Source organism: Colletotrichum graminicola (genome assembly GCF_000149035.1).
Source record: "Colletotrichum graminicola M1.001 genomic scaffold supercont1.80, whole genome shotgun sequence".
In the NCBI taxonomy this organism is placed as follows: domain Eukaryota; kingdom Fungi; phylum Ascomycota; class Sordariomycetes; order Glomerellales; family Glomerellaceae; genus Colletotrichum; species Colletotrichum graminicola.
In genome coordinates this window covers 100,985-117,947 of record NW_007361084.1, presented here as the reverse complement: position 1 = coordinate 117,947, position 16,963 = coordinate 100,985, and the positions used below count along the sequence as shown (strand labels likewise).

At 53.8% G+C, this 16,963-nt stretch overlaps 6 protein-coding genes across 6 annotated transcripts; 3 read left to right on the top strand and 3 right to left on the bottom strand.

Moving 5' to 3' along the window:
* Positions 1 to 105: 105 nt before the first annotated feature.
* GLRG_11282 (uncharacterized protein) lies at positions 106 to 1,396 on the top strand (the record flags this gene model as incomplete). The annotated part of the gene is made up of 2 exons (XM_008101967.1): positions 106 to 171; positions 257 to 1,396. 2 exons carry the CDS (start codon positions 106 to 108, stop codon positions 1,394 to 1,396), a joined length of 1,206 nt encoding a protein of 401 aa, XP_008100158.1.
* Positions 1,397 to 1,597: 201 nt separating this feature from the next.
* Positions 1,598 to 2,545, bottom strand: GLRG_11281 (uncharacterized protein; the record flags this gene model as incomplete). The annotated part of the gene is made up of 1 exon (XM_008101966.1): positions 1,598 to 2,545. One exon carries the CDS (start codon positions 2,543 to 2,545, stop codon positions 1,598 to 1,600), a length of 948 nt encoding a protein of 315 aa, XP_008100157.1.
* Positions 2,546 to 3,192: 647 nt separating this feature from the next.
* GLRG_11280 (uncharacterized protein) lies at positions 3,193 to 3,804 on the bottom strand (the record flags this gene model as incomplete). The annotated part of the gene is made up of 1 exon (XM_008101965.1): positions 3,193 to 3,804. One exon carries the CDS (start codon positions 3,802 to 3,804, stop codon positions 3,193 to 3,195), a length of 612 nt encoding a protein of 203 aa, XP_008100156.1.
* A 1,217-nt stretch (positions 3,805 to 5,021) lies between these two features.
* GLRG_11279 (uncharacterized protein) lies at positions 5,022 to 6,449 on the top strand (the record flags this gene model as incomplete). The annotated part of the gene is made up of 1 exon (XM_008101964.1): positions 5,022 to 6,449. The coding sequence occupies one exon, from the start codon at positions 5,022 to 5,024 to the stop codon at positions 6,447 to 6,449; it is 1,428 nt and encodes a 475-aa protein (XP_008100155.1).
* Positions 6,450 to 7,627: 1,178 nt separating this feature from the next.
* On the top strand, positions 7,628 to 9,215 carry GLRG_11278 (uncharacterized protein; the record flags this gene model as incomplete). The annotated part of the gene is made up of 2 exons (XM_008101963.1): positions 7,628 to 8,144; positions 8,215 to 9,215. 2 exons carry the CDS (start codon positions 7,628 to 7,630, stop codon positions 9,213 to 9,215), a joined length of 1,518 nt encoding a protein of 505 aa, XP_008100154.1.
* Positions 9,216 to 13,051: 3,836 nt separating this feature from the next.
* Positions 13,052 to 13,324, bottom strand: GLRG_11277 (uncharacterized protein; the record flags this gene model as incomplete). Its single annotated transcript, XM_008101962.1, has 1 exon — positions 13,052 to 13,324. One exon carries the CDS (start codon positions 13,322 to 13,324, stop codon positions 13,052 to 13,054), a length of 273 nt encoding a protein of 90 aa, XP_008100153.1.
* Between the last annotated feature and the right edge of the window lie 3,639 nt (positions 13,325 to 16,963).

Genomic DNA, 16,963 nt, shown 5'->3' with positions numbered 1-16,963 from the left:
CGCCGTGTGCCATCCATCTCCTCGTCCTCGCACCACACATCAGCCCGTCTGCCATGCGTCCATCAACCTCGCTTTCGAGATTCAGTTACAGACGTCCCAGCTCCCATGCCATCCGAACCATGGCCCCTCGCTCCTCGCGAGCCCAAAAAGCCCCCAACCGGATGTGCAACGGTAACAACATAATCCTTCCCTCAAGCCCAGGCCTTCTTCATCCCTAGAGATTGCCGCTGACAGTCCTCTCTCTCTCGATCCGTAGACCCGATCCTCCTACTTGTTCCGCGGCCGCACCCTTGGCGAAATCATTTCTTGCAGCCCCAGCCCGAAAGTCACCTGGCGCCCCTCAGACCAGCTCATCATGAAGTCGTTCCTGGCTTTCTACCGCCTCTCCATCCCTGCGATCCGCTCTATGGCTGCTGGCCCCACAACCGTCAAGTCACGCCAGCGTATCCTGAACGAGTCTTCCAGTGACAGCAAACCCTGCCCGACCCTTGTTGAGCTTGCTGCCAAACTGAACATTGAAGTGGCCTCGCTCTCAAACGAAGAATGGATTGCGATTCGGAAGAAAATGTCGAGCAGCATGATCCACACACTTACAAAAGCCATCAACAAAGGCATACTGCACCCCGATTTCGATGAAGATATTGGTGTCCCCGCTCTCAACTGGCCCAACGACGTGAGGGACGCCTGGACTCATAAGGAATGGTGGGGAGACGAGGAGGCCAGGCTGCCGCCACCACCGCCACAAACATCCGACGTTGCAAGTTCGTCTTGCACCGCCAGCGTTCATGACCGTCATGACGGAAGCCCCTCTTCATCCATGTCCCGTCCAGCTTCACCTCTCTCGGTTCATTTACCTCCAGATCGCCTGTGCTCCCCGCGTCTGATCTCTACCCCGCCATCGATACCACCACCATCGCAACCAAGGAAGCAGCCGCCTCCACAACTCAGCACCGTCATCTCTGCTGCAAAACACCTTCGCCAAGCTACTGCCCAACACCTCTCATCCATCATTGCCGAAGGCGATGCATGGCAGGCCACGCTCCCAACGCTCCCCTCAGCCGTCCTCGGCCCGTCCTGTCGAGCTCGCCAGTCTGCTCTTCGCGCCATCCTTGACATCGACCTCTTCATGGACGAGCTGCTTCCGCTCTCTCGACCGCTCCCTCGACCGGACAAGACGGTGGACTCAGGCCCTTTTCCTCCGTTGGTCCCTGGGTTATTGGACCTCAAGATGACGAGACACATGGCCCGGGTCTCGAGAGACGGTGCCGCCCAGGATCTCCGTGTTGCGTTTGAGGCTGCGTCTAGATGCTCCAAGGCGGGAGGGATGACTAGGGCCTGGGCCAGGATGGGTCTGACCGACGGCTTCAGCGGCCTGCGTGTTGATGATTGCAGCTGATGGTCGACCGCGTTTGTCACGACAGAATGACTCTTACGAAGGATAGTGTCATGACGATAATGACGATAATGACGATGATGATGATGATGATGATGATGATGTTGAACCAGATGCCTTTTGCAAGCAATACAATAGAGTCAGTCTAGGGATCATTGTGAACCACGTACTTGTGCAAAAGCCCACCATCTCCTACCTTGCGCATCACCCCTGCCGCTGACCCTGCTGCTCCATCTCCTCCTCCTCCTCCTCCTCCTCCTCGCCAATCTTGTTATGTCGCGACTTTGCATGAGGTTGCCGGCGATACCAGTCCAGAAACACCTGTCTTCCTGTCGCGTCGAGCCTGGCACCGCCCTCCCGCCGTCTGCCTCCGAGTTGCGCCCTCACATGGGTCAAGTTCTGCAAATGCAACAAGATATGCGCACTCTGTTCCTTGAGCTGCCTTGCTCGGCTTTCCGCTTTTCCTGCAGCCGCCCCTGTCTGCTGCTGCGACAGGTGCTTGCGTATGGGTAGAGATGCGTCTCCATTCCCGTCATCATCCCCCTTCCCGCCGTCATCTCTGCTCCCGTCGTGCCTGTTGTTGTTGTTATTGTTCTTGTGGATTCGGACGTCACGCTTGTCGCTTCTGCCGCCAGCGCTGGCCCCGGGACAGCTTTCCGATATCCATGTTCTTCTGGGCCGCTGGACCAGGGGTTTGTCGTGCTTGGGCTGACTGGCTGGCCGGGAACCCGTCTCACCGGCAGCCGAAGCAAGGTCGCTGCCGGCCGCCGTGATGGTCTCCCTGTCGACGACGACGACGACGGGATGCGCTTCCTCGTCGTTTGCCGGCAGCGCCTCGACCGATGCACCCGCGTCGTCGGGATGCTGCTGCTCCTTGTCGTATTCCTGCCGCCACTTCTTGATGTTGTTCTTGAGCCACGTCACAAAGACGCCCTTTTTGTCGGCCCATGACTTGAGCCACTCCTCTTCGTCCTCCTCACCATCGTCGCGCCAGCCAAGATGGTTCAAGACGACGTGTCCCGGGTCGCATTTCTGAATGAGATGATCCACGCCTGGGTGCTGCTCGCTGTTGGTTCCAATGCGGCTGGTGAATCGCCAGACCTGCCGGGCACGTATCTTGCGATCCACCTTGGAGGACGCGGCGCTCTCCATGGATAGTTGATGTTCTTTGTAGCGTTTGGCTAGCTGATCAATGCTACCTCGAGGCACACAAATGTTAGCCAACGCCATCAAGGCGATCCGGATGGACGGACGGACGGTGTGATAGGCTGCTACTCACTGAGTTCGGCCGTCACGACTCTTGTCGTGATCGTCATAGGGCCTGGGCGCGGTGATGCCTGGACTCGGGGTCTCGGAAAGGTCGGCTGGATATTCATGGGAGGGAGGAAATGGAACCAAGGAAGATGCAGTGTGCTAACTACTTGCTTGTGGCAGCAGAAGCCTGCGTGTTTTATACAACATGGGTGCTAATGTTAAGGACGGGCAGCCAACCAGCCATCTTGTTTCGCATCACAAGAGAGTTCTGAGTCTGAAAATGCCCTCCTCATCTTACATCTTGGGTCCGTATTCATAAATCACGGGCCCTTGTGACAGATAAATGAGTGAGACCAGTCGTCACACCCATACTAGCCAACCATCCAGCCAAAGACAACCAGGTTTAAGACAACAACAACAATAACAATAACAACGTCCTCCTGCAGCCACCCTCGCCAACCCTTACCACATCATAAATCACCAAGTAATAGTTGGCCCCCCTGGTAAACAAGAGACAAATGATATGACCCCCCTTTGTGCTCCTGTCACAACTCCCATCCTCTCTCCCTCCACATCTGGCCACACAGGCCCTCAATGGCATCTATGGCGGTCCGCAGCTTGTTCAGTCTCGGCTGGATGTGCTCTAGGAAGTACGTCCGTGCTTCATCATCAATCAGCATGTCTGTGACAAACCAACTCGCACGATCCGCAAGCTCTGCCTTGGCCAGCTCTTGGCCTGCACTGCTGCTACCGCCCCCTCTCCACAAAGACTGGTCAAGCATCTCCCTGTTTTCCCGGCCGGCCTTCACGACAGCCTTGATGACGGCCTGGTGGTTCTTGGAGCCTATGCGGGCCGCGTCTCTGGGTGGATGAAAAGGTGCTGCACGTGCGTCTAGATGGAAGAAGTCGAATGGCGTTGGGGCACTGGACGGCCGGTCCGGCTCCAGTGCGCGGAGTGAGTGGAGTGCCGTACAGATGCGCACCGTTGTTTCTGACGGCGGTGTGTATTGTCGTGACAGCAGTGGTGCACCAATCTCGCTGGGACCTAGATGATACGTGTGGGCATACAGGATGGCCAAGACGAGGACGAAGGTGGCTGTTAGGATCTTCGGGATCAAGTTGCCCAGGTTCAGTTGACGCGGGTTATTAGACGGCATGATGGTTTGGGGATCAATGATTGTTGCCAAAGTAAAGATGAAGTGTTCCGTCTCTGGCCGATGAGTTTGGATTCATATAGAGTCAAGAACAGGGCTCTTCATCTCTATATCAAGTCTTCTCTTACAGATTGAGCTTCCATCCTTGGCCATGGCGTTCCATTCGACGGGTGACTAGGCTTTACTATCGTCATCAAGCCCAATACGCAACACTTTGTGCGTGCTGACGACTCACACACTATCCGGCTAGCGAACACCACCAACATCTCAATGGTTGACACTCCCTACCCTAAGAAAGGCAAGGAGCGGCCTCAAACGAAGGCCCGGGTGCTCTCTGCCCCATGGTGGATTCACGTTCTTTGACCAGATCCGTCATGACAGAAACGAATATCAAAGCGAATGGACCAAGGTGCGGGAGATATATGATTCATCTTAAGGCGCAAGGCAATGTCAGGTGTGATTTCGAAACACCGCATGTCCCCAGACGGTATGTTCTCCAAGTGGCTGTAATAATCTTCTTCCGTCATGAGGCAAGAAGATACCAGGCCGTCATCTGGAAGACATGAGACGGTGGAGGAGAAGAACCTCCTGGGTCCGTGTAGAGTTCTTGTAGCATTAAAGGCAGTTTTGATGGCCGCAGAGTATTTGGCCTGTCGAAATGCCCATGTTTCTTGGGTTTATAAGTGCGTTGAATCCAACCCCTCTCTCTCTCTATCTCTCTCTCTCTCTATCTCTCTCTCTCTCTATCTCTCTCTCTCTCTATCTCTCTCTCTCTCTATCTCTCTCTCTCTCTATCTCTCTCTCTCTCTATCTCTCTCTCTCTCTATCTCTCTCTCTCTCTATCTCTCTCTCTCTCAACCACTCACTCACTTGCACTCAACTACTCCCTTCACGCCATCTCATCTCCCTCCTCAAAGCCAGATTTATAACGACTTGTTCCACGTCCTCCCACCTCCGCATCCTCTTCCACACACGCATCCGCCATGGACGGATCTAGACCAGATGATCAAGCCTACAATGCCGCCTATAGAAAGGCTATAGAGAATAAGAGACGGCGTGAGGCTGACAGACTGCGGCGAGAGCGGCGAGAGCAAGGGCGACGAGAGAAGGGCGCACAAAGTCAGACAACGGGCGGCAAGACCAACAATACTGCACAGGATGGAGGGAACAAACCCGCACAATCACTACAGACGACAGCCAATGTGTTGGCCGGACGCATCATGTTGGGGCTACAAGCCGTGTCATGGGCTGTCGCCGTCTGCGCACGCAAGATGGCCGGCCTTCTGTGGCTCGTCATATCGTCACGCCTTTTCCTTGCCCTCACCGCGGTGACGCTCACTCTGTCGCTCGCTTTCTTGCTCTTCCAGTCTTGGGTGGCATGGTTCACAGAGCTCCCCGTCATCTCTTCTGTTTTATTCTGCGCACGGAGCATCGCCGTCTTCCTTGCCTCGTGGCGCCCGGCTCAAGTCGCCCGTCTACCCGATAACCTCCTTGGCAACAACGCCAACAGCGTCACCATGGCCTTCAACACGTCAGACGTCACGGCGCTGAGGATCTTCCCTCACGGTAGCGACATGGACAAGGGCGTCAGGCAGCTTTCTGCAATTCCCGTTGGAGCAGCAAAGGCCCACCGTGGTGGAGCGCGCCCAAGCTTTCATGTGGCCGTCGTCACACTGGAGGAGGTCCTGGCCGATGCGACACGAGGAAGCCGTGGCAGCCCGTGGCTGTCAATGTCGTCGTCACTGCCGTCGGCCTGGGACGAGTCATGGTCCCGCATCAGATCCGTGGTCGCCAAGATGTGCGCCGAGGAAGCGAGATTTGCCGAGAAGGCTGTTGCAAACGGCCTCTTGGTCTTCCAGCACGCCCACGCCCTGCAGAGGGAGTTAGCCGAGACGCCCGTGTCACACAGCATCGCACTCCGCCAGAAGCGGCTGCAGTCCAGGTGGAAGGTCGCGTTGTGGTTGGAACAGCTCTGGCAGGGACTTAGGCACTGGGCTGAGAGCTGCATGGGTCGCTGGCTCATGGTAGGCGGGGCATCTGCCTGCCAGAACCACCTCCACGACCCAGCCGGGCAGCAGGTTGATCTGCGGCTTGCGACATTTGGCTCTCTAGTAGATTCTGCCCTGAAGACGCTGCCTGACCTCACCGTGTCTCTCGAACTAGGCCCAGCGCTCGAGGAAGACGTCTGTATGATGGGCGCAATGCTCGGGAACGCGGTCGAGATATGCGAGGGCCGTGTGGCGAGGACGCTTGAGGCTGGGAGAGGCCAGAAGCCGTTACTATTGCCTGGGGAGACGAGGGAAGCGGCGGTGCTAACACCCGACATTGATACCATCGGGGCCGCTGCCTACGAGCTGCGGTACTTTGACGTTGTTGGTAGGACCGTGTGTGCTGAGGCGAAGCAGGCTGTTGGCACCTTTACGGCGACGAAGCACTCAGTCGTGTGGCTAGCTAAGGAGCTGCAGGCTATCAAGGCAGCGGCTGTTCGTCTCCGGTCGTATCTCCGCCAGGAGGTATCCGGCGCGTTGGGTGGTGATGACGATGACAAGAATCAAAGAGCGTCCTGGGCGGAGAATGAGCTGAGGGTGCTCCTTGTCCCGAAGCTGATTTACGGCCTGGAGCAAACCTATTTCCGACAAGAAGACTAACCACGAACTTGAGGATCCCCCCCCCCCTCTCGGTAGAAGTTGTATTGCTTTGGTCTGGGCTGGCTGGCTGCGTTGGTTGATGGTCAAGGGCAAGGCTTGTTTGCTAGTATTCAGTTCAAGATAGATAAGATAATTAGATAACAAGGAAGGCTTCCAAAGATGAGTTTTATCTCCAAGATGCCTTCAAGTCCTCCACGTCCTCTGCCTCCTCTGCCCCTTGTGCTTTCTCCTTCTCTTTCTCTTTCCTCGTCAATCACCTCTTCCCATATGGTATCGTGTCTGGCTCCAGCCTGTCTCTTGCTCGCGGGGGTCCTCTCGATTGCTTCGTGTGATGGCGGTCGTGACGCTCGGTGACTGGCGCGCGCGTGGCGGCTATGTTTCTCCAGCAGTGGACTGGACACTATGACGGCGGTCAGCGTTTGGAAGCGACAGAGAAAGGCAAGAGCTACGATGAAAGAAGGGGAATGCACTTACTGTCAAACTGATTGCGTGTAGTTGAGTACTTTCCCTCTTTTTCTTGCAGAAACTTTGGTACTCGGGGGTCGCTAATGCTGCTCAGTAACCAGCTATCCTCGAAGGAGTCCGTCTCTCTCGCTTCTTGGGCCCTACGTCTGCGACGCCTCGTCTCGTTAGTCAGGATGGAAACTTGAAGGCGTGAAGAGGGAGACAAGGGGAGAAAGAGAGAGAGAACTAGAGAGAGAGAGGGACGGTTCCGGTGAGAGTCTCGGTGTTTATTTACTCAGAGGAGGACCTGGGCTCAAGTGCCGGTGGTGGGAGATGAGTCGGACGGCTTCCGTCTGTCGTTGAGGTGATTCGATTGACTGGTTGGGTCTGGGTGCATCTCGGACCATGACATGGACGAAGAGATGGCAACGCCTACAGGTCAATGGAACTGGAAAGAACAGAACCTTAAGCACTGCGTAGGGTGCCCATAGGATTGCGGATTGTCTATTTCTTGGGTTTAATTTTCTTGTGACGTCGCCACCTCTTCTGTTGTTGTTGCCTGGCCAGGGCAGGCAGGTGCGTCTGGCACTCCGTGTCTCTTGCGAACCTTCCCGCCTCAGGCCATTCATTGCCCGCACACCACTCCTTGTTCTCCTTGTTCTGGTCTGTACCCTCTCAAACCCTTCAGAGTCGAGTCGCATGAATCAAACTCTTTACGGCCATCGACAAGAGAAATGCCCCAAACCAGAAGCAAGACACCACGCATTACAGACGACACGGAGCTCGACCAAGCCTTGGCTCTCTTCGTCCACACCGCGAGAAGCTCCATCTGCGAAGCCTGGAACAAGCTCACCCAAGCCTACATCAAGGCCTACGACGCGCGCAGGGATACGCTGTCCCCGTTCCCCGAGTGGATTGAGCGCTGTACCTCGGACGCCAGCCTGGTCCGCTTCGCGGTCGAGTCCACATACAAGGCGCACTGGGAAAAGCAGGTCAAGACAAATCGGAACGAGGCTGCCTACAGGACTCGCGCCGCTTCCCAGCTCGGGTTGAAGAGCCCTTTCGACCTCTATCTCTGGTACGGTCCTGTCACAGTGGCCTCACGCAACTGCTGGCAAGACATTCCCAAGGGCGTGACCAAACACCAGCTGCACAACCGTCTACTGGCGCAACGGGCCGAATCGGACAGCGGCGAGTGTGAGCTACAAACGCCCTTCACTGTGAAGGAGTTCACCGCGGCCAAAAGATCTCGTCAGTATTTCCTCTTCTCTTATCCCAGCTGATTGTGTTTGCCTCGGGACGATGTTCTGACGCAGCAAAGTACAGCCAGATTCTCGCAGACAGGCTCTCGCGTCAATCCAAACGATCCAGGCCACATCACACGGCACCGTCTCAGGTGGCAAGGAGTCTGCCACAACCGTCACGGGCGTCAATAAATTCCACAAGCAACGCCTTCCGATGACCAAGAATCCTCGAGAAAACCTCGCAGCCTCTCAAACAATCCCTCCGAGAGCCGTCATTCCGAGAGCCGTCATTTCGAGAGCCATCGCTTCCTGTCGTCAGAGTCCAGCTAGGCCGTCTTCGACGACTCACGCACAGGTGACCGCCACCGTGGTTTCGGGTGCTTCAGAGAAGCAGGCTGTCAGCAAAAACGTCGTCCAGGGGGCAGGCAGCGAACGCCAAGACGACACCGAAGACACCCCAATAGACATGGCCAACGACGGCGCAAGCGTCTATGACGATAGCGGCATTGACATGTCCAACCCTGACGGCGAACTGGCCACAATAAGTGACAAAGATTGCCACAACAGGTCCGACAACATGGCGACCGCCGACAAACGCAGCCAATCGGAACCTGGGCCGGCGCAGACGAATCTGGTCTTGCTGAGAGACGCACTCGGAACCGACCATATTCAGCAAATACTGGAAAACATCAAAACACAAGGCGTCTACCAATCCGTCGCCAAGGACCAGCGAGAACAAGCGCAGAATCGCGAGACGGTGCTCAGTAAGGAGTACGATGAGACGTCGGGAGCTCGCAAGCAGGCGCTGAGGGATCGGGCCGGGGACCTCGACGACCCGGAGGCGTGGGGCCAGAGCGCCATGGAGGAAACAGACACGGCTTTCAAAGAAAGAATGGAGACAATCGAGCGTGGCATCCTGGAGACTACCAGGAAGAGGCGGCTGGCGGACAGGGGCCTGGAAGCCGATAGTGCCAAACGAGCGAGACTCGACAGGGCGGCGCAAGACGTCGTCGAGGCAATGGCGAAGTTGAAGAAAGTCGCGGAGGAGGAGATGCCCAGTCTGGCCGGTCGGAAGTAATGAGCATCTTGCCCGATGTTGTGCGCGGCTCAAGAAGACCGACGACTACTATGTAGTCTTGTGAGCGTTGGATTGTTACTGGACATAAATAGTAAGGCGGCAGGCATAGTGTAGTGATGGCGTCAAGTTGAGCATCACAGGTTGTGACGGTTTGCTTATCCGAGAAGAGCAGTAATTGTATATACTCGTAAGTGCACACATAACAGCCACTTTGGGTGAGCTCCGTCTCTGTTAATGACGATGCTTGGTGACACACAGACGTGCTTGCGCGCAGTTGGGTACCTTGGGCTGGCCTTGCCTTGTTCAGCAGCCCAAGTGGGGTGGGAGCCCATGGGGAACGCAGGGAGTGGCTACGTTCCCCACGGCGAAACCTCGGGTCGGTAAATACTCGGACCTGTTGCAATTGCAACAGGTTTCTGCCGCCCGGCCCCAGATCAGCCACTGGATCGAAGAGGTCTTGCCGCCCTTTTCAAAACAACAGGGCCTGTGCGGTGGCAAGAAATGAGAGGCTTTCAGGCATCAGTGGCTTAGAAATATGCCAACAAGGACCCCAACAACAACAACAATAACAAACATGATGTTTCTCTTTCCAGTGTTATCCCTAACAAACGACAATCACACAAAAGCAAACTCACGTTAGCCGCCAAGCGAAGCTGTTTGAGACTTTACAAAATAACAATGTCAATATTAAAACCTGGATTCTCGCTCAAGTCGGCCAACTCACAGCCATGCACACGAATGCTTATCTTCCTAGGCAGACACTGGACAGTCGTCCAGAAGGCTGCAGATACATGACATACAACAAAAGGCACCATGAAAGACAGAGAGATTAATGGGCACCACTGAATAACAAGTGAGGAACATGAAGAAGTAACTCTTAGCTCTGGTCATGAAGCTAAAGAACTACTTGTCTTAATCCACCTCTGGATGTGGACGGATTGTAACCTGGTTGAGAAAACGACTTGGCTCCTCTGAGATCTCCTTCTCAAAGCCCTGATATATGTCCGGACTCTTGCCGGGTGAGTGACGCAGAATAAACGCATTGGACCTCTCCCGGACTGATACTAAGATTTTCCTCTCTTCTTCTTTCACAGACCCCAGAACCTTGTGGCCCCTTGGGCCATGATTTCTATTGCTCTCATACTCTTCGAATCTCTACTTTGAGAATCATTCCCTTAACAGGCGGGCCTCCAATTGTCACACAGCAAGAAGCAGAACAAGAGCAGTAACACCAGAACATGAGCAATCAACATCGCCCACCACTATCTCGGCCCAAAGCGCAGCAACAGAAAGAGTCTAAAGCCTCAGGAGAAACAAGGACCATAGCAGTCGGTGCAATATCAAGAGTCTTCTTCTCGCTCCCGCTCTGATGCTGCTGCTGCCGCGCTTACGCCACCCCATACACAATATTGCCGATGGGAAGGAAATCCACCACTTCTGCCTCTACTGCCAACATGACCTTCTTGAATTGACTTCGTGTTGCAAATATAGGCACGGCCGTCACTTGTGCAGTTTGGCGGTCCTCCCCCCCCCCCCCATCAGCGGACGTATTGTATTTTATAAGGGTTGCGTGAGGCTTCTACTAACGCTAAGGCATAGGATTGTCCGCCTTAGCGAGATAGCTTAACGCGGCGATGAAACATGCGTTTGGCTAAACAAGATGGCCGTTTGGGGCCCCAATAGCACGGTGTCCCTGCGCAGTATGGCTGTGTTTTGATGGATGCAGCAGCTCCGGTTACTAACTACACTGGGGCCAGGTCATTCTCGTAAACCAGGACTGGGCCTTACTTGAAGGGACTGAAATGAGAGAAGCCCATCAAGTTGCTTAACTAAGTGATGCAAGAGTACAAACGCGCCAAACCAGGAGCAGAGGCGGAAGCTGTGCTGTTAGTAGAGTTAGGAATGTCAAGCTATTGCTTTAGGTTGTAAACAAGCTGATATGAGAAACCATCAGGCAGCGCGGTGTGAGAGTTAGACAGAGATGGGTGTTTTCTAGGCCTTGGCTTAATGTGAGAGTATTAAGCTTAAGCCCTATCGTATTATAATAAGATAATGGTGAGATGACAATAAGATGATGGCAAGATGATAGTGAGATGATAGTGAGATGATAGTGAGATGATAGTGAGATGATAGAGAGATGATGATTGATAAGAACGACAATAATTCTGTAACTAGAGTGCTAATGCCCGCTATAGGCACAGCACGCTTCTAACCATGTATGATAATGTGTGCAGCTAGGAAGGACAAGTCGTGAATGGCTGCATTATTCATATACTTCATCCAGACCTTAACTTCGTGCTTGAGAACAGTGAGCTTGATGACGTTGAGCGGGGATGAGCGGTGGCTATTTTTGTCGTGTCAGATATAACCCTATTCCATCCTCTGCTACGCTAGATCACAGGGACATCCACCTATGGCCGGCTTCGAAGGCACCTAGATGCCGCTGGAAATGTCTATTCAGCCAACGAGCGAGTGCATGAGCTGCTGAAGCTGGGGCTAGCCTTCTGAAGAACGGGCTCGAGATAGTCTGTGTCCATCTCGGCAATACACGAGATGCTGTTAAAGATGGGATTCGTCCGCCGTCCGTTCTGAACCCGGCTGCGCGCTGCCCTTGACACTCGTACGTTGAGATCATCTTCAGCGCCTTAGAGACATCGCCGAAGGCCCTGCCTGGTTCTGGGCGTTCATGACCTGACGGTACTGGCCTGCTGCAAGGTGTGTGCAGGCCGTAATCAGCGACAAGAGTAAGTGACTAAATCGTACAAGCCCTAAGAAAGCTCAGACATTGGCGAGTGAGGGCAATGACATCATCTTCTGTGACAAGTTTGTCATCTATAACATCATTATCTTCTTTAAGAAACGGGTGTTTATCGTCAGGGAATAGCGGCTTGCTGCTTTCCACGTTCAAGGGTGGGTTGTATAGGCTGCTGAAGCGGTACTCGGAGTAGCGAGCAGCCATGTCGCCAAGATAGGCTATCCCTTTGAGTGCCACCGGACCTCACATAACCCAAAAGCGGGTCTCTGCAAGTAATTACTAACAGCCATTGGATACTTAGCCTGGATTGCTGTAGTCTTATTGGTCTGAGTTATGTGAGGTCCAGTGGCACTCAAAGGGATAGCCAACAGCGGATAAGAGATTTGTTGCAGAGGCACTTTTCAGGTAGGAAAGAGCATAGGAAAATGGCTTAACTTTCTACATATAGGACTGTGTGGTCTGACTTGTAGGAATATCTTCCTATATATAGTTCACGTAGAGTGGGACGTGTGGGAGACCGCAATAACGGTTCTTTCAGGTGGAGGCCGGGGTAGCCGTTCTCCCGGGCCCGCAATGCTCCGCGATACCGAGCATCACGGAGGCATCGCGACAAGATTGAAGACCAAGGAGGGAGAAGGGCATGCTCAGGATTGACATCACATGCAGAGTGCCAAACTGCAGGTTAAATCAAGCATGTAGGAGGCTTGTGTTGGTTACCTGGAACGTCTGGAGACAACGGGCCTAACGGGGGCGATGCATAAAGCAAACAGGAGGTATGGCCTACTGTAAATCATGATGAATTATTAGGGACAAGTAGCGAGCGCACGTCTCTAAAGACAACATGGGCAGCAGCCTGCGCTGGTTTGGTCCGTCGTCTTCACAATAAAGCCAGCATATGCGAGCAGCAGACATGAGCTTTTGCAAGGGTCGTGTAAAGAATGCATCAACAAAACGCTGAGAGCTCAAGCCATGCCACATGCGATGGGCGTGACGGAAACCCTCTTGGAGTGCGTGGAATACTACGCTGATGTCATCGTCGCGGTCCGGGTTGGCCAATAGGATGACGAGTAGACGAATGGGGTTAAGACACCACGCGGTTGTGGCAGATTGCTGTCGCGGAGGCGAAGACGAGTACGTTGACGAGGACGTTGACGGGGACGTTGACGGGGACGTTGACAAGGACGTTGACGAGGAGGGTATCAATAAGGACGAAGGTGTGGTGGTCAGATGGAGGACAGTGGGGATCTTGTGGATATAAGAGGCGGTGACGGCGTTCTGCGGGTGAGAGGGGTGCTGAGTCTAACGAGACCGATGTGAACTGAAGACCTGAGTTGGGCCAGCTAACAGCATCCATCCTTTGGTGTTGCGGTGAGACTTTGCCGCAGTTGACATATCAGATGCGGCAGCTTGTAGAAAGACAGCATCTCGGAGTTTGAAGTGATAGTATTGTGTAGTGGGCCAGTCGAGATTCCATTTGCTCTTGCTAACAACGCAGGTCGATGTCCATGTTAGCAGCCTCATCATCTTCTTCAAGGTGGGCTGTCTCATAACACTCGAGTGCGTGGCTAATGTGCCAAAAGGAACGCCAGAAAGAACAGTACTGCGGAGGGGTCACTCGCAGGATTCCTCAACCTCAGAGCTGCTTCTTCTGTTAGAAGATGGCGCAGAGGGGGGCTTCTTACCACCTTGCCTCGTCTTTTGTCTTGGCCATAAACGTCGTAGGCTCTTTAGGCTGCCGTCGATGTATTCCCTTCGCTGATATGTTTGCGCACTATCTATCCAAGTCTGCCTTGTTGTATGTGTCCCAAATCGTCCTAATGAATGCAGGAATCTCATCAGAGAATGGATGACATAAACAATAGTACGCTTCAAGACAACCTCCCTTTGAACAAGCCTGTCCCTATGTAATACGGTCACCAGGGAAGCAGTGGGGTGTCCGTGGACTAGGGGACTTGGCTTGATAGCATCATGGTGGCAGGCCGCGAGACCTCTGAACGCAGGTTGTACGGAGTTGCCGGTGATGGTCTAGAGGCCGATGACCTGAAGAAGTCGTCGGCGCGGCGCGGGTGGGACAGGGTCGTCTACCTCGTCGTCCCGAGTGTATGGAAGTCGATTGGGTAGTCTCGCTTTGGAAACTGGCCAAGCATAGAGGGTATCTCGGTGACTGTGTAAGATTCCAGACACGAGACGTTGTCGCGTCGTGTGAAGTAATGCGTCGGAGGACGGATTGGCCTCGTCACGTGTGAAGTAATACGTCGGGGGGACGCATTGTCTTGACGGACGTCGATAGCCTCGAAGAGTTGTTGCAAGTGGGAGGAAGAAGAAGGCGGAAAATGGCTTCGCTGGAACATCTCGCAGCCCCACTATTGTCAAGTCACCGATACCTAGGTACTTCCACTACGGAGTATCATGTCAGTCTCTCTCTCTCTCTTTCTGCTCCACCTTGCTGCTCCTGCTGCCGCCGCATGCACGCACGCATAGTCATCGTACACCGCACCGTTGACTGTGGACCGGCCATGTATTGCATGCATGCATGTCAACGTACATCGTAGGTAGGGTCTCTAGTCTAGCAGTCATCCCTGGATTTCCGTATTCGGCCTCCATTTGCGTTGTAATTGGTCGCGTGCTTTGCATGCATGACTCGCTCGACGTACGTCTTGAATGTCGGTCTTATTTGGACGACACAATGTGTGCACGCAGATGCAGATGGATGTCGCCTCAGGCAGCGTCTCTCCCGTCTTGGCCTTACGTACAATATAGTGTCTGTACAGGTACAGTATGTCCTCACCCACCATACGTACCTAGGTATTTCTTTTCCCTTCCTTTCAAACCCTCAGGCCCGCCATTCTCGGACTGCCACCCACCCTCCTCACCACACACACTCTCCATCCTCGTCTGCCTCAACAATCACCAGTCGCATCCTGAGAGCAACACGCTCAACGTCAGAGGTTTGGTTCATTTCAGCCTTCCTCCCCCCACCCGCGCTTTCGCTTCCTTGCTTGTACTAACCAGAATGCCAACGTTCAGATGCCCCTCCCCAATCATACTCCGCCTCCGCTATTGCACGCGTCCGCAAACCACACGACCATCATCAAGGCCCCCTCGATTTTTACGCAACCAGGACTTCTCGACCACACCTATGTATTGTTTGCCTCGGCTAGTTCAAAACACACCTTTAGCCTTCCCCCTGCGAATCGCTCCCAACCATGTGCCATAGCCACTCATGCCGCCGCCACACCATCATTCTCCATGTCGTCCACCATACAACACAGCCTTGATCAACTTTTGTGACATTGAGCCAAACTTGCACGACAAGCGCAAGGTTACGACCAACGATCCTAAAGCGCTTGCTTGTCGTTGGAGCCCTTTTTTTCCATCCGTCTGGGCACCACACCTCCCGCTTCCAACAATGCTTCGGCTCGGCTGTCATGGTCACGGCCAACTCCACCCCAAGCCGCTGTAGCTGTACGTCAATGGGGACATGGTGTGACTGTAGCTGCAACGCGCCAAGCCAGCTGAAGAAGGCTATTGTGTCGTGATGGGTAAGAAGCGCACCGACTCTGTTGACCGCCGAGAGTCGCTTATAGAGGTTAACAATAGACGGTGAGCTAGGTAGCTCTGGCTAGAGCCTGTAATCCTCATTGTCGGCCGTGCCATTGACAGTAAACTCGGTCTTTTTGCCGGTGTTACGTTGAATGCTCTATCGACGCCCTGTCCCCGTAGTCGTGGTGGCGCGGCCGTCCCCGTTATTGTCGCTGTAGCTGTCGCCACCGGGAAAAGACTTGGCCGTCGCCAGATACCGTTTACCGTTATGCTCCTCTAGTTGACTGGACAAGTTGTGTTTGCCACTCCCCTCCTCCACCTCAGCCGTTCCCCACGCCTGCAAACCGCGGCCAAAAGGGGCTCAGCTCAGCACCTTGTGGTAGGCCAGTTGACCAGGTTCTTTCTTCTCCAGTACCTACATACCTTAGCATTGCTAGCAGCAAACCCCTCTATGCATACACGTGCAGAAGGCGTGGTGTCAATTAATCCTGACACCCTGATCAATCGCCCCAGCTGCGCGGCTTTTCTGCGCGCACTAGCTACACCACCAGCCACGCGACTTGAGCTGCAAACCAGTCAATCAATCCAATGCAAACGCATCATCGTCATTGTTACCCCTGTCACACACAGTCCTTGTGGCACCACCAACCAAATTCACTTTTCACCAGCTTGCTTGCCATTTTCCACTTTTGCATTTCCTCACGTCTCGTCAGGTATTAGCAAGTCAATAATTAAACCCTATCTACTTCATCTATCTACCCAAATGGTCCTTAAAAGATGACTGTCCTGGGATTCATTATCTTTTTTCTGACTGTGTGTAGCAGCTGCACGAAGGTAGTGAGTGTGGTATTGGCGTTGCCCTCATCCCATTCCATCCCATTCCATCCCATCGTTTCCGCGATGCCAGGACCATATTGATTGTCGGAATAAAAAAAGCCAAAAGACAACATCCCAAATAGGGAGCACATACGAGTTTGACTCTCAACCATGTTTAACTGGACGGCGCCACCAGAACAGGTACACACACACCACACGTTCAATGCGCACAGGGGGAAGCTATCACCACACTATGTGAATGCCCCAGCCCCACTCCAGGCTCCGCTACAACAACACTACCTGAGGTACCTAGGTGACCCCTACCATGAATACAGGTACCAGCCAGCCAGCCAGCCCTGCCAGCCTTTCAGGCCCTCCAGTTAGTTACCATCAGCAACTCCATTGCTGATACAACTTACTTGCAGGGGTAAGTATCTTGCTTAAACCCGTTACATGCCGCAAAGCATTCAATACCTACTGCCCTTAATTAAACACCAACAAGAACAAACAGCGCATCTATCTTGATCCCAACAGCACTTCATCCTTCTCTTCCTCACTTCTATACAGCTTCCCGCCGACCATGGTAGATCAACAGTATGTCAACAAGGAGAAACACATTCTTCTGCCTCTTGTC